This window comes from Agrilus planipennis, unplaced genomic scaffold, assembly GCF_000699045.2.
Source record: "Agrilus planipennis isolate EAB-ADULT unplaced genomic scaffold, Apla_2.0 scaffold303, whole genome shotgun sequence".
NCBI classification, from domain to species: domain Eukaryota; kingdom Metazoa; phylum Arthropoda; class Insecta; order Coleoptera; family Buprestidae; genus Agrilus; species Agrilus planipennis.
Genome location: NW_020439014.1, coordinates 225,223 through 242,607, shown reverse-complemented (window position 1 = coordinate 242,607; position 17,385 = coordinate 225,223). Strand labels below are relative to the sequence as shown.

The window sequence follows — 17,385 nt, the reverse complement described above, 5'->3', positions numbered from 1 at the left end:
TTTCATATCTTTGTTATTAATGGTATCTGGAATAGGCAGGTTATTATTTGCAAAGCCTTCAGTATATCTAAAAAATATAATTTAATTTTCCTTTACAGATACTAGGATCGGTGTCATTGACCGAAGTCGCCCATGGATCGAATACCAAAGATATGAAAACCACCGCAACATACGATCGTACTACTCAGGAATTTGTGATAAATACTCCAGATTTTCAAGCTGCTAAATGTTGGGGTGGTAATTTAGGTAAATATGACATTTTATAAAAATATTTATTCGTATCGGTAACATTAAAAAAATGCTTGTCATATGTAAAAAGTGAAATGTACAGTATGAAATAGGTATCTATTAATATCTATTAGGTATACATTTATTAACGTTACGATAAAAATGTTTTCATAAACAATTTTTAACGTGTTACATTACGCAGTAACTGAATCACTTGTTCAAATTTGCCATTCAAAAATGGTTTATTTCTTAATAGGTACTAACTAATCATGTAATACCGTCCTACGTAATACCGAAAAGCTAACATATAGCCAGTTGTTTCCAGTGGTACCAATGTTACATGACAGAAAATTAAAAAATAGTCGGGTTTTATTAGTACTACCTCTAAATTTTTATGTAGATATGTAAATATTTTTGAACGCTAATTGTTGAAAATATGCGAATCAGTATTATTTAGCTATTACTGAATCCAAACGAAAGTTACTTAGTAAACGTATGAACTTAAAGGGTTCCATTTTATCTTTTGAGATACGGAACCGAAGAGTGGTTGTAGAATTTTTTAAAGAATTACTTTACATGAAATATTTTAAAAATACTGTGGATATGCGTTTTGAGTTTTTTTTAAAGAAACAATTGCCGAAGATTTATCAAACCGTAATAACTAATTGAGAAAGTATCAAGAAATAGAAACGAAACGTTGCGAATCAACAATGGTCTAATTGTTTTTCAATTTTGTTTTTCCAATACCCATAGTCCTGTTCAATTATTGTATAAGGGATGTTATTTCATAATAACTAGTTTAATCAACTAAAAGTTGTATTCAATATTGGGCAGCTAACGACATCGAGAAATTTAGGTACGAATAATCGGCGAAGATTATCTACACATATTAGGTGCGTCTGAATGGATGAGTACATTAAAATCGTCGAAATTACGAGCGTAACAATACTGCGGTTTCCTAGGATAGCGGTGTTGTAATGGACAGGCCGTTATAAAACATTGTCCTTGCATTTTGTACGTGGGCGGATTTTTAGATAGCGGTAGACATAGCCGCCATACAATAAAGTGGTATCATCATTTTCGTGGCACGTCGTCATACCAGTATGAGATTATGTGTCACGTTTTCTAAAGGTTTGATGGGCGACTTTAAATTTATGTTAGCGTTTTTGAATTTTGACAAAATAATTTTCGGAAAAAATTACAAAAATTTCGATTGGATGTAGAAGATGGAATTTTGATTGATTTTGTAAACTGCAAAATGTAAGGAGTATAACAACTGAAGCTTACAATTGGTTTAATGATAAAATTTGGAACACCTTCACCTTTTTGATTTTTAAAAATTTCAGGTTGTTTTGATCTTTTCGCATTCTCTTCTTCTTTTTAAAAGTGTTACAATCGGCTGGTCAAAATTGTTCGTTTTAGTATTTTGGAAGTTCACATTAAAACACATGATCAATGTTGTAACAATCGAAATATTTTTTGGTGTTTTTAAAAGTATTTGTCGTCACATATGAACGTCATTCTTCCTCCAAATCCTTTGTCGTCTACGCAGTCTTTAAGACTCAACAACAATTTAGTCGTTCAAAGTAGATTTTGAGGGCATTATCAAACTGAACAGTTTGGTACCACATCTGTGCTGTAGTTTAAAGAAAATGTTAAAATGGATTTGGCAGAGATAAAAAAAAAATAGGAATAGAAGATACTGGATTCATCCAATAACCAACCAACGGTCCCTACGGATCCAGTTTAATCAGCTATTTCATGATTTGCGCACATATAGAAAAATTCTTAACTTTCACAGAATGAGTGTGTTTCACTCTTTCACATTACAGTCACTATTCTTTTTTACTTTTGTCATATAAGTTTAGTTTTCTTTCAAATTTTCGGTTAAAGCTGCTTCTTCATCCATGATGGTCACTGCGAATTTAAAATTACAAAACTATAAACTCAACTGGTAAACACAGACATTTCTGTCCTATGCTGTAGGTCTGTCGTCCAATTGTTAAGTTGGGTACAAGTTGTGACAAGACTCAACTAAAAAGTTTGTGAGCTGTTGTGTCGGTTAATATATTTCCATAAATAAAACTGCAGCTATTACTATGCAAAATGGAATAGTTTAACTCATTCTTTGTATATTTATTTTGTTATTATACGAAGTGGCGCATTAATAATAATAAATTAAATCTTTGTTTCTGTTTAAAGGCAAAACAGCAACATGGACATTGTTATTCGCACAATTAATCATNTAGTCGAGGTATACTTTATGTAAAGCCTGAAAAGGTGGCAACCCTAACCACGGCCCTATAGTCCGAATCTTTATTCTACTATGGATTCCGGCCGTGAAAGCCTTTGAACCAATTATTATTTCAAATAAGAATCTATTTTTTTATTATGGGAGGGAATACGTAAAGCTCATTAATTTCGTATGCATTAGTTAACGAAAATCCGCTTCACTGGACAGCTAAAAAGTGAAATAAGTCAATCAGTTATTTTTGTTTACTTTGGAAAATTTAGTACTACTCAGAAATTTTTATTGACTCTTGTATGAATACATTAGTATCAAGGGATAGTATAGATGCTCCAACCGGAAGTTGAAGTATGTAACAAGCCAATTTTCATTTAGTGCATTCCATAGACCCTTAACTTTTAAAGGTCTGCGAGGTCGACGACTTAATTTGTCTATGGCAAATAGTTTTTTTAACAAAGTTCAAGTGGAGATATTATACAATATAAGCAATTAACATTTAACGCTTTGTATAGTGAATTACGTACAGATAATATTGTAATTCTGATAGTTTGAAGGAAATGGGTGTATCAAATTCAAGAAAATAAATAGAGAATAACTGCCAAACCAATAAATTGTTTATAAAGATATTAGCATAATGTAATGATTACTAACATAACATAATTGATGCACTTTATTATGTTTTTATAAGACGAAGCAAGCAAGCAAGGATTTTAACAAAATGAATAGAAAATAAGTTTACTCAATAATATAAACGATAAATAACAAGTATAATATTTCTGTTTAAATAGGGATGAAATTAATTATCAACAATATAAACAGTATTTTAATTTTTAAAAATTTTTCTTCCTTCTCCTTTTGTGAAATTATTCTTAAATATTAATTAAGTAAAATTCCTAAAAGAAAGTTTATCTTAATTATTAAAAGTGGGTGCTAATAGATGTTACCCTTTGAAAATTAATTAAATGGTTTATCTTAATAAGTTAAAACATTCCCTTCAAAACATAATAAAAAGAACGCATTTTAGGAAAAAAATTAGGTCGAAAAGATATTACTAGACAAGTTTCAAAAACATTCCAATTGGTTCCCTAGTACAAATAACAAGGAAATAATTCAAAGAAGCTTAATACTTATGTAAATTGGAACGAATCTCTTAGCATGTCTTTAAAATATACCTAGGTATACATATTTTGTTAATCATTAACTTAAAATTAGTTATACCCATATCCCAGCTAGAATATTAGACAGAATGAGAAATAGAATTGGTAAGTTGGTGAAACATTTTCCTGGTGCTAATAGGTATTTTGGATATGCTCAAGTATGTTTTGCTTATGTGTAACCACAAATTAAAATATCCTGACTCTAAATGGTTGCTTTTTGATTGATAAATTAATATTCAAACAATTTTAAAATTTTAGTCAATTCTGATTATCTTGGAACCTTTTTTATATTCATAACTTTTTGCTTGACAAAGAAAAATATTTTTCGTACACTAGATAATTTCAGCTTTCCCAGAATTTCCGTGTTAATTTAAATGTAAAGTACATCCAATGTTATAGAAACAATTGCTAATTTTTATAAAAATATCAAAATTATCATTTTTAATACAATCGAATGCAATTAGGTACTCACAAAGCTTGCTTTTCGTTCATTTCCGTTTCTGACAAGGAAATGAAAATGATCACGTAGCCCAACGACTTCCTACGCCTCTGTGGCTGTGGCTTTCGTGGCCGTGTAGAATTTTCGTTTCGACCGAGTGGAATACAATACTTACTCCTAAAAGCCGAGGAAGTCTGGTGAGTTCACGTGATCTAGTGGGACCACGTGCAAAGTTTGTCGAATTGCATTGCATTCATTATCTATGGCTTTGATAAATAAGGTTGCGTTTTAGTGCGTTGGGTTAACACCGGATATGTTGTACGGGGTTGTAGTTTGTAGTAGTGTACTTTATGGGCTAATTTTCTGATTAGCGGTAAGTGTTGCTTTCAAAAACCGAACAACTTGTGCACACACCTTCATAGCTTACTAACAAGATCTACTAAAAGTCGAATAGCAGCCAATATCGTACTTTATATGACTAAACCACTAAATTTAAGATGAGGAATGAGTCAGATACTTGTTTAACGCTTATGTGTTGCAAATATATTTTTTTTATTTTTTTTTTCATTAATTTTAATTCGGATTTGAAATACGATACGCCTACATACATATGTATTTAAGATTTCTTGCTAATAAATACTATGTTTTACTATATATTGCTGGCTACTTTTGAATTACGGCTATTTGGTAAAAGTAGTACTTGGGCAACAGGTGCAATTTTTTTTCAAAATGTGCCAAATACATATATAAATAATACTTCTATTAACAGTTAACATTGTATGTATTTAATTATGTTAATTAATTGAAATGAATAACGTCTGCAGATGGTCTAGAAATAAATGACGAATTATGGATTTCCTAACTTTTAAAAATGACGATATTATTATAGAACAGCTATATCTGTTAATAAATGTGTTATGTAGGTATATGACCTTTTTAAATGTAATAAAAGAAACAAGAATTTTCGGAAAACTTCGGGCGGTGTAGCGGCATTAGTATTAGATACATACATTTATCGAGAATTACCTGTGAAAATGTACGTATCTAATTTGAACAGTTTTAAAATGTTTGGTAGGTACCTGAAATATTTTTCTCCTTTTAGAAAAATTCCTTGCCTTGCTCTTTGTCGCCTATTTTTCTGCTCTACTTATCGATTTGGTACGCCTGTCGTAAGTCAGGGGCGTCACATCGTGACAATAATTTTTTGGCAAATGGCAAACAATGTGGATTTCGTTAATAAAAGGACTTCCCTATTACAATTATTTTCGTATATTTATTACTTTATTCAAGATATATGTATCTACCCACCTACACTCAGTGGCGTACAGTAGTATAGCTGAGAGCACAAGTTCCCTCCGAAAAAAGTCAATGCAACCCCCCGTTTTATTGTGCCAATGTAGTTCATTCAATCGCTAGGTGAAAGGTGATTCAATTGCCTTAATGTATCAATAATGCCAAAGAGGCCTTGCGTTAAATGGGTTTAAATCATGACTATTTTTTACTAAGTACTGTACCCTGATGGGTTTAAATCATGACAATTTTTTACTAAGTACTTTTTTTTATCGATTTCACGTGAGTATTTAGTTTGCAAAAGTTCAGCACGATTAAACACTTTATAGATTGCTAATGAATTTCAAAAGTTGGAAAAATTGTAAATAAAAAAATTAATTTTCGTTTTTAATATATTTTCATGCGAGACCGATAAAAAATAGTCGGTTTTTCGGACCCTCTAAGTTTAAGTGTGTTTTTAAAAATCCATATGCACGTACATAATATTTTTTTTTGTCTGCGTTAAAAGCGAAGTTATTGAGTTAAATTTTGAAGATACTTTAGGTGAGCGGTGCCCCCAGAATCTCGGTCAGTTACACTACTGGTGGTGTAGTAATTGATGAGGGGGGAAGCGCGAAGCGCTGAGGCTCAAGGGGACCCGTAGGGGCTCGTAAACCCATTCACATTCGAAGAAATTGCCTAGCACTAGTCATTTTAATTTTATTGCAATACCTTTTTATAATAAACTAAGTACGGGTGTTGGTAAATTGCCTCCCAGGAAGTAGCAAGAAATAAACTGGGTATGTGTGTGGGTAAATTGCTTCCCAATCATAATCATGATTATTAATAGGTATTTGGGTTGAAAATTCAGCGGAACTTACACTACTAATGTTTGTGAATTGTTCTATAAACATTTTAACGACTCCTTTTACAAAGCTCATCCAAATATATTTATTTTTTTAAAAAGCTTATTACAGTGTGCATTTAACTATTAAAATCCATAACGTTAATGAAAAAAAATTATCGCAAAAATGGTCGAATTTTACAAGAACAACATGAATGTAATTTATTAAACTATTTCCATTGTGGTGTTAAACATAAAACTTATTATACCTGGGTAATGTTCATGTTACATATTACAACTTAAAATTTTGTGTACCTATTTGTATTTTACATTAAGTTTTAATTAACCATTTCTGATTTATTACTTACCAACCGGGACTCAATTTTCACATAAATATTAGGTAACTAACAATTGTGGGAGGCAATGTAATTATAATTAAGCTTTCCCTTTATTTCGGGAGGTAATTTACGTATACCTCTGGGTACTATTTAAAGTACTTACGATTAAATATTTTTTAAGAGAACGTGCTATTTTCCATATTGATTTTTTGTTAGAAAAATATATTTTTTTATGATTGCACGTTAAAAAAACATTTGTGGTTAACACCATGTAAGTAAGTAGAGTTTACCTTATCACCTGTTTTGCGATTCTAATGAAGTTGTTTTACCTAGTGGTTCACAACGTTTCTTGTGAAAAAGTTTTGTATGTAGGTAGGTAATTTTAATGCAGTCAGTGAATCACATTTGTCAACATCCTTAAAATTAGCAATGATTTATAATTATTATTTTCTCGTGTTGCTTGTCATTAAGAAATTATTTTTATTTGAATAAAAAAACTAGAGTTTCAAAAACTAATTGATACAGGTCAGTACATGTAATTAGTGTTAATTTAATCTAACTATATAAATATGTTTTTAGCTAATGTACGTAACCAGGGCAAACACATAACGACAATGGAAGTATAGATAACGTGAAGTGTTTGAATAATCTTCTTGTGTACATTTTATCGTGATATTAGGTACTACGTTATTTGTTATTATATTATCACGAATTTACCGACACCTTTTACAACATAGGTATACTTAATTTTATGAAGGTATACACTCGATTAATTGAAATATTTTACGTCTAAATATTTCACTTCGTTTTACTGTTAGTGTATTGTATTGTACTGTACATTCTTTAACGTTTGTCTCTCGCCAAAAAATGAAAATAAATTCACATACACAAAATTTATGTATAATTTCATTTTCCAAAAAATTTCATGTTGCATTTTGCCAGTACATATGTATTAGTAGGTAGGTGTAGGCAGGTATTATTTTTAACGTATTTTGATCGTAAATATTAATTTATCTCTTAATCTTGAATGATATTACGTAACATGAATCATAAGTGTATTATTATGCTTTTGCATTATATATTTACGTGAAAAACGATTCCAATACTTCTGCTTCCCAATAATTGATTGTTTTCCGGCGCCTCTTAGATTAGTCAGTCAATCAATATGTTTACCAATGGGACTTCAACAGATTAATATTCGAATAGGTAAAAGTAAAATAGTAATGTAGTTCACTAAACATCAACTAGTAAATGCTATTACCTACCTAGTTATTTTTAGTCTTTTTTTAAGTACTAATTATTTTTAAGATGAAAAATACGTAGATAAATATGCCAACAGATATGTTTAGATGGTTTGTCAAGTCAGATTTTAGGATTTACTCAAATTACGTAAAAGTACAACTCATTCATTTCACTTCACTTTCGTAATCTCGCACTGTACGTTGATAAGAAAGAGCAATTCTGAAAAAGATTTCGTGAAAGTTGGAAGGGAAAATAGTAAGCACGTTGTTTGCAAGGTTACTATGTAATTCACTTATTTACAATTTATCTTTCAAATAAAATAAAAAGTACGTTTTTTTGTCCGTTTTTATTATTTTAAATTTTAAGAGGAGCTTAAAAATAAAATACTTATTATTACTTTATTATTTTTGCAATTTTTAAGATTATCATGGAAACTAGCAGTACTTCGTTCATTGAGGATTTACCGAAGGGACCTTTAGATACATACAGAACACGTTCAAAATTGAATTGGAAAAAATTGAAATTGGTTTTTGAAGATGAGGAGCAATTAAAAACCAAAGTGAGTTAAATTTTTTTTCAGTGACCTATAGTCGAATGGTATTTTCATCGTTTCAGATAAAATTATGGAAAACCTTAGAACAGAATCCTATTTTTCATGATAGCGGACGAGAGTTAAATTCAGATGAGATGAAACGACTGGCAGCAGTTCGATTACATCAGTTTAGGAAATTAGATTTTCTCCCCAAGTCGGCTGTTAATAAAGGAAATCATAAACAAAGGGTAAATTTAGGACGAACCTCGACAAAATCAAACAAGATCATCATAATAAATAATTAAATATCACTTAATGAAAATTCTTCTCTTTTATGGTATTTTCAAAATCATTTTGATTTTAATTTACTATTTTTTCTTGATTTGCTCTTGTTTGCATTTAGGATATGTTTAGATCTAAGGATATTTTCATTCCAGATGAGACACCTGATGACTGTAAATGAAGCAATGAATATTTGTTTTCCCGATGTCTCCGTGAAACAAGCGATCGGGATGCTGTTGCTGGCAACAGCGTTAGAAAAATTAGGAACGGACAGGCATCAATTTGTTATTAATGGTATCTGGAATAGGCAGGTTATTATTTGCAAAGCCTTCAGTATATCTAAAAAATATAATTTAATTTTCCTTTACAGATACTAGGATCGGTGTCATTGACCGAAGTCGCCCATGGATCGAATACCAAAGATATGAAAACCACCGCAACATACGATCGTACTACTCAGGAATTTGTGATAAATACTCCAGATTTTCAAGCTGCTAAATGTTGGGGTGGTAATTTAGGTAAATATGACATTTTATAAAAATATTTATTCGTATCGGTAACATTAAAAAAATGCTTGTCATATGTAAAAAGTGAAATGTACAGTATGAAATAGGTATCTATTAATATCTATTAGGTATACATTTATTAACGTTACGATAAAAATGTTTTCATAAACAATTTTTAACGTGTTACATTACGCAGTAACTGAATCACTTGTTCAAATTTGCCATTCAAAAATGGTTTATTTCTTAATAGGTACTAACTAATCATGTAATACCGTCCTACGTAATACCGAAAAGCTAACATATAGCCAGTTGTTTCCAGTGGTACCAATGTTACATGACAGAAAATTAAAAAATAGTCGGGTTTTATTAGTACTACCTCTAAATTTATGTAGATATGTAAATATTTTTGAACGCTAATTGTTGAAAATATGCGAATCAGTATTATTTAGCTATTACTGAATCCAAACGAAAGTTACTTAGTAAACGTATGAACTTAAAGGGTTCCATTTTATCTTTTGAGATACGGAACCGAAGAGTGGTTGTAGAATTTTTTAAAGAATTACTTTACATGAAATATTTTAAAAATACTGTGGATATGCGTTTTGAGTTTTTTTTAAAGAAACAATTGCCGAAGATTTATCAAACCGTAATAACTAATTGAGAAAGTATCAAGAAATAGAAACGAAACGTTGCGAATCAACAATGGTCTAATTGTTTTTCAATTTTGTTTTTCCAATACCCATAGTCCTGTTCAATTATTGTATAAGGGATGTTATTTCATAATAACTAGTTTAATCAACTAAAAGTTGTATTCAATATTGGGCAGCTAACGACATCGAGAAATTTAGGTACGAATAATCGGCGAAGATTATCTACACATATTAGGTGCGTCTGAATGGATGAGTACATTAAAATCGTCGAAATTACGAGCGTAACAATACTGCGGTTTCCTAGGATAGCGGTGTTGTAATGGACAGGCCGTTATAAAACATTGTCCTTGCATTTTGTACGTGGGCGGATTTTTAGATAGCGGTAGACATAGCCGCCATACAATAAAGTGGTATCATCATTTTCGTGGCACGTCGTCATACCAGTATGAGATTATGTGTCACGTTTTCTAAAGGTTTGATGGGCGACTTTAAATTTATGTTAGCGTTTTTGAATTTTGACAAAATAATTTTCGGAAAAAATTACAAAAATTTCGATTGGATGTAGAAGATGGAATTTTGATTGATTTTGTAAACTGCAAAATGTAAGGAGTATAACAACTGAAGCTTACAATTGGTTTAATGATAAAATTTGGAACACCTTCACCTTTTTGATTTTTAAAAATTTCAGGTTGTTTTGATCTTTTCGCATTCTCTTCTTCTTTTTAAAAGTGTTACAATCGGCTGGTCAAAATTGTTCGTTTTAGTATTTTGGAAGTTCACATTAAAACACATGATCAATGTTGTAACAATCGAAATATTTTTTGGTGTTTTTAAAAGTATTTGTCGTCACATATGAACGTCATTCTTCCTCCAAATCCTTTGTCGTCTACGCAGTCTTTAAGACTCAACAACAATTTAGTCGTTCAAAGTAGATTTTGAGGGCATTATCAAACTGAACAGTTTGGTACCACATCTGTGCTGTAGTTTAAAGAAAATGTTAAAATGGATTTGGCAGAGATAAAAAAAAAATAGGAATAGAAGATACTGGATTCATCCAATAACCAACCAACGGTCCCTACGGATCCAGTTTAATCAGCTATTTCATGATTTGCGCACATATAGAAAAATTCTTAACTTTCACAGAATGAGTGTGTTTCACTCTTTCACATTACAGTCACTATTCTTTTTTACTTTTGTCATATAAGTTTAGTTTTCTTTCAAATTTTCGGTTAAAGCTGCTTCTTCATCCATGATGGTCACTGCGAATTTAAAATTACAAAACTATAAACTCAACTGGTAAACACAGACATTTCTGTCCTATGCTGTAGGTCTGTCGTCCAATTGTTAAGTTGGGTACAAGTTGTGACAAGACTCAACTAAAAAGTTTGTGAGCTGTTGTGTCGGTTAATATATTTCCATAAATAAAACTGCAGCTATTACTATGCAAAATGGAATAGTTTAACTCATTCTTTGTATATTTATTTTGTTATTATACGAAGTGGCGCATTAATAATAATAAATTAAATCTTTGTTTCTGTTTAAAGGCAAAACAGCAACATGGACATTGTTATTCGCACAATTAATCATAGACGAGCAGCCGTATGGATTACATTTATTTATAGTTCCAATTCGAGATCCAAAAACTTTATTGTCTTACCCAGGTATCGTGGTGGGTGATATGGGAGAAAAAATAGGACTTAATGGTATAGATAATGGGTAACGCATAAGAATAATAGATTTAAATGTGAAATATTTACTAATTTTAATTTGGCTTCCGTTTCAGTTTTATCATATTCAAGGATTATAGGATACCACGAGAATATTTGCTGAATAGAGCTGCTGATGTAACACCGGAAGGAAACTATGAAAGCAGTCTAGCCGATCCAGCAAAGATTTTAGGAGCAGTTCTTGAAACGTTGTCTACTGCCAGAGTAGGTATAATGCAGGAATGTTCTAACATGCTGGTGTCTGGCGTTACAATCGCAGTGAGGTATGGCGCCGTTAGAAGGCAATTCAAACCAAGTGACGGAAGTAAACAGGAAGAACTTCCTCTTATAGAATATCCGTTACATGTAAGTTAAAAAGTTTGCATCTGTCTACAGAAAAATTCGCTAACAAAAGCTGTTATTATTTGAATAATGAAACACGTTTCATCAAAACGTTGAAGATGTAATAACGCTGGAGGTGTGTTTGTACTAGGCAATTTTCTATTTGATTATTCATCAGGTTTCATTTATTTTAAAAACCGAATGCTTTATCTTTGTCTTGATAGTGATTTCATGACTTGTATATCTTTGGTAGGATTCAGGCAAAGTTGTGCATATTATTTGGTTGGGTGTTTACAATTTCAAAACATTTTTGGGACTTTGCCACAATGATTCCATAAAAATAAAAACGTTTTCTGAAGTTATTAATGCTGCTGTTTTGTTATTTGCTTGTTTTTTGTTTTTGACTAAAATTGAGCACTAAATTTGCTTCATCATCATCATAAGGTCGTCAGTCCTAAGACTGGTTGGACACGCACCTCCACTCTTTTTCCTACCCTGAGTTAATCTTGGCATTTCCCTGAAACTAGAACAACCCACATCCTTAACTGATTGTGAACAGTAATCTAATCTAGGTCAACCTCCATACTTCTTAACTATTGTTACTGCTTCTAATATACCTTTAATTAGCCTTTCATGTTTGAGAAGATGTCCTACCAACCTTTCTCGCCTATTTCTCTTTTCTTCTACTCTTTCCAATACCTTTGCACATTTACATTCATTTTCACATTTGCCTATAATATAAATTTGATTTTGATTCAAGCAATGGAGACTTTTTCCGTATATGGCAACTGCAGCGGTGTTCAGGATTTTTGTGACTGAATTTGCTGAAGATTATACCAGTTCCGTGGAAAAGAGCGCGTCAGAAACGCACTTAGGTAATTTGGTAAGTCCTAATGCGCATTAATATTATTATATTAATACGTAAACGTGGAAATTTCTGCCGTGTTTTGCCAGTATTTACTATAGGAAACGTTTTGTAGTTACACAAATGCTAACTACAAGAAGTTCATCTCATAAGATATTGAAACATAAACGAAATTCGACAGTTGTGTCTTTAATTTCAGAACGATTTGGTAGCGGAAATCCATGCAACCGTTGCAGCTATGAAGCCTCTGATATCCTGGACATGCCGAGATGGCATACAAGAATGCAGAGAAGCATGTGGGGGTTATGGATTTTTAAAATCTGCTCGTCTAGGTGACTTAAAAAGTACCAACGACCCCTGCGTCACTTACGAGGGTGATAATAATGTTTTGATACAACAAACAAGTAACTGGTTAATTCGGCAATGGAATTCGTTGTTAGAAGAAGGGAAGGTGAATAGTCCGTTGGGTACATGCGCTTTTCTCAAAAACTATAGACGAACTTTATCCAAGAAGTTCACACCAAGAGTACCCGGAGATGTAGTCGATAAGAAATGTAAGTAAAAAATTGCAAATAATTAATTAATGATAATTTATTTTGCTTATGCGACCGAAAAATACATTGATAGAAATGAAATAAAAAACTATAATAACTTAAAATTAGGGCGTACCATTTGTTATTTTCTGACACTTATTTAACTCGTAAATTAAATAAAGATGTCTGCCATAATATCTTTAACTTAGCAGAACATTAAAATTGTACCTACTACTAATACAGTAGAACCGAGACTATCGTATAACAGAAGCATATCGTAATGTGACCAGCATACTCTTTATGCTAGACCGTCATATACCGTGAACTAACTAAACCTTCAGTTATAGAAACGAACATACTGTGGTTTTAAAAATCGAAATTTTGAATTTTGGTATGCGTTCACTACAAATCTCTTACAATATTTGGTACTTCCCCAGTTGTACTAACTAGATAGATGCTATATTCACGTTATGATTGATTGTGTTATCGGTCTTCCGCATTTGCGTCCTATGTAATTTTTGTATACATTAACACCCACGTAAAATGTTGCTGTAGCATAAAAAAGAAAAATTCCTTACTCTTCATAAAATATCGATTGTGATTCAAGAATTAAATGATATGAAAAGTGTTAAATATGTATAAATAGTTCATTAATATAAAGTAATACTTGTGTTATTCCTTGCTTTCGTGAAATAATTTCTGCTGTTTGTCAATAAACTATTTTAAATATGAACATAAAATTATTTTAACACCCCAACGCTAAAACACGACACTTTAGTTGTCCGACGTACTTTTCGGTAACAAGGTTACCTTTTTCAGGGACTGAAGTGAACTGAAACTGTGAAAACTCAGTTCACTGAGAAAAGTGTTTCGGACAACTAAAGTGTCGTATTTTGGCGTTGTAGTTTTGTTATTTTGTTTACTCTACAGCAACCGCCAAAATTTTTCCAGTATTCATATTTCTGTTCAAAATTGTTTCAGTTGTATGGGAATGTTACGAATGGTTAATCACGTACCTTGTAAAGGTAACGGATGAAAAACAAAAACAATTGGTAGATTCTGGTTTATGTAAATTTAATGCAAGAAATAATACTCAAGTGTACAGGGCAGCAATTTTGTCAAAAGTTTACGGAGAATTTACAGCGTTGAACTATTACTGGAACAGGATTCAAAGAGCTGATCAAGATTTAGTACTTACATTAAATAAACTCGGATTGTTATATGGTTTGTGGAGCCTAGATAAGCATCTAATTTACTTTTATGAAGGAAGCTTTGCAACGGATAACGGATTAATTGTCACAGTCAAACAAGAAATTTTGAAATTATGCAGTTCTCTGAAAGATGACGCCGTTACTATAATCGATGCTCTTGCACCTCCTGATTTCATCCTTAATTCTGTTCTAGGATCATCCGACGGAAAGGTAGGTGAAAAAAATTGAGTCTTATAGTAGTTGGGCATGATATACAGGTAACGTCATATTCGGGTAAAGAACAAAATTTCACACATCGAAATGCGTCGTGCTGTTCAGGACTAAGGTTAGCAGATCGAACGATTGAAAGTTACGACTTCTTTCTTTCTTCCTTTTTTTTTCTTTCTGATCAAACCCCAAGTGTAAGGAACAGATTGAAAAACACGCGTTTTTATCTTCCTACTTTGTGACGACTCCTTTTTATATAGAAAGTTTACAAAACCTCTAATCTTTATGTTTTTAACAGCTAATGAACACTTTGTGTAGGTACAACTTTTATTAACTTTGAACGCGAAAATATAATAAAACTATAAATGAGTCGTGACTTACGAATCTAAGTAGTAGAATAAAATTTTCCAAATCTTCACTCGGGGAAGACTAAAATGATGATTTCACTCTTATAATTCTACAACTCGTGGTAAAACAGATTGGAGCTCTAGCCATCGACTACCAACCACCTTAGACGCTCGCTCAGGCCCGACTGATTCTTTTCATACCCCTTCGTATACCCCTTTCCACTTTGTCGGCACTTCTTTTCACAATCGACCGCTCCTTTCTTATGCCGCCAAACACGTGCAAAAATACCCTGCGCATATATGTATGATCGGCACAATTATTATACATATTCGACCACACAAATATTGTCTTTGGATTGCGTTACATATTACAATATGAATATCTTATTATTATTTCTAAAAGACACCCTGCATGCAGATATATGTGGTATAAATAAGGGGTTATATTTTACTGTATGTGTGGATTTCGCTTTACTAATTTGACTACATTACAACTATGTAGTACCTACAAAGTGAATATTCCACTTCGCTTCATGAGCCTAATGTGGTGTTAAAATTAAGATATGTTTATATCAATCATCATTATCAAAAGGTTGTCAGTCCTAAGATTGGTTGGGCACGCACCTCAACCATTTCCTGTGCAATTTTCGAAAACTGCATCTCACAGCCTAGCATTTACAAATAGTAATCTAATTTAGGTCTTCCTCTGTCCCTCTTTACTCCTGTTTCTGCTTTTAGAATGTTTCTAGCTAGCACTCCCTGTCACAAAAGGTTTTATTTTTAAAATTGCGTCTCTGAAAATATTTATTTTCTAGGTTTACGAGCGTTTGGAAAGTATGTTCTACCGTAATCCTGGGGCTTTGTCTAGGCCATCCTGGTGGCATGAAATTTTACCTGATAGTCCAATAAACGACACAAAATTAGTATCGAAATTATAGACAAAAATAAATATATGCGCAAATATTGTGTACTGTATGATGAGAGATTTATATGGATAGATCTATGGTTTTAACTGCCAGATATTTCTGAGGATCTGTTAAGTCAACCCCAAACAATTTATTTATAAATATATTATATGTTATACAAAGTATTAATAACACTGTGCTTTTGTAAGATGCTACAAATTTATAACTTATCTGTATAGGTAAAATAAGTGTAAAATGATTTTATTATGATGCAGTTTATTTTTGTATTTAATGTATTAAAATAAATGACTGATCTTACTCTTCTTTTAAAAATGCATGAGTTCCGTGGTTGAATTCAAGCTGATCAAATTAAATACCCAACCGATTCATTATAAAACTGAATCAATTGTTAGTTTGTTATTTATAATTTCAAGTAAGTATCATGTTTGAAACAAAGTTTAAATTTACCCAATTTCCCATTTGTATATATAAACAAAAATTGACATGTGCGATCGTACATTTCAGTCAGAACTAGCCAGCGGATACCACCAAAGTTAGTAAGTACCTACTAGTCCCGAGCCCCTGTCGTGCATTATGGCGACAGCATGTCAATAACTGTGTACGGAGAGAAAAATCTTGTCATGTCTCATAATCAGGGTGCCTTGACTGACAATGGAAAAATTACCATAATAACACTTTAAAATTTTCCAAGCTTTCTAGTAAAGTTTATAAGGTTTCTTACAAAAAGTTATTGAACTAATATTGAATTTGTCAATGCATTTTCTTGTAACTTTACTAAGATTTTCCATGGGTGGGAGTATGATTATGATTATGACTAAAAGTGATCGATTTAGGGTATTTTTTCACATTTTGACCATACTTTCCTAAGAAATCCTTTGAATCTTATAGTGTTCGAATTTCTTCCAGTTTGGTGGGTGTGAGCTTGCGGGTCGACCACCAATCACCAAACATCAGTTTAAGATAAGTTTGAATGTAATTATGGGATTGTCATCAACCAGAATGCTATTGAATGTCTAGGATTGCGTTGAAGTGGAATGTATGTTCTATTGTGAACCGGAAAAATCGAGAACATTCTGGAATGTTCGGGAACTATTATGTATGAATGATGGTATTGAATTCTGATACTGTATTAGAGCATTTTATATATGTATATTTCGATCAGTATTTTGAAAAGTCTAAAATTTCGTATAATGTTCAAGATTTATCCAGTTTGGTGTGTATGGTGTGTGGGTTTAGCCAGGGGCGTCCTTTGGGGCTGGCGAACGGCCCGGAGTCTCGCTCTTACAGGGGCTTCGCGTTCTCGAGCAATTTTCCAATTAGAAAATATTAGGTATCTACTAATAGTGAAATAAATATATAGGAGACTGTAGCGTACTGAAAAACAAAAAGAAAGGTCTTACCCCAACTAACTATAACAGTTTAAAACAACGGAGACACATGTTTCGCATACTTACAGACACACAAGACAGTCTTGCCTTGAAAATGCCCACAACGTGTAAGTGAGCGAAACACG

At 32.1% G+C, this 17,385-nt stretch overlaps 1 protein-coding gene across 3 annotated transcripts in view; it reads left to right on the top strand.

Moving 5' to 3' along the window:
- The window catches only part of LOC108742012 (peroxisomal acyl-coenzyme A oxidase 3), a 24,261-nt gene extending 8,092 nt beyond the window's left edge, over window positions 1-16,169 (top strand). Inside the window, exons 1-11 of one of the 3 annotated variants that reach the window (XM_018477012.2) lie at window positions 4,314-4,445; window positions 8,187-8,324; window positions 8,381-8,545; window positions 8,735-8,890; window positions 8,950-9,097; window positions 11,280-11,451; window positions 11,519-11,807; window positions 12,544-12,666; window positions 12,848-13,202; window positions 14,163-14,602; window positions 15,762-16,169. In XM_018477012.2, the coding sequence (XP_018332514.1) occupies window positions 8,193-8,324; window positions 8,381-8,545; window positions 8,735-8,890; window positions 8,950-9,097; window positions 11,280-11,451; window positions 11,519-11,807; window positions 12,544-12,666; window positions 12,848-13,202; window positions 14,163-14,602; window positions 15,762-15,884 (2,103 nt within the window). In that variant the 5' untranslated portion in view covers window positions 4,314-4,445; window positions 8,187-8,192 and the 3' untranslated portion in view covers window positions 15,885-16,169. Of the gene's footprint in view, window positions 1-4,313; window positions 4,446-7,013; window positions 7,203-8,186; window positions 8,325-8,380; window positions 8,546-8,734; window positions 8,891-8,949; window positions 9,098-11,279; window positions 11,452-11,518; window positions 11,808-12,543; window positions 12,667-12,847; window positions 13,203-14,162; window positions 14,603-15,761 lie in introns of those variants that run through there. The other 2 variants (XM_018477013.2, XM_018477014.2) reach the window with 2 other exon arrangements.
- Window positions 16,170-17,385: the final 1,216 nt, after the last annotated feature.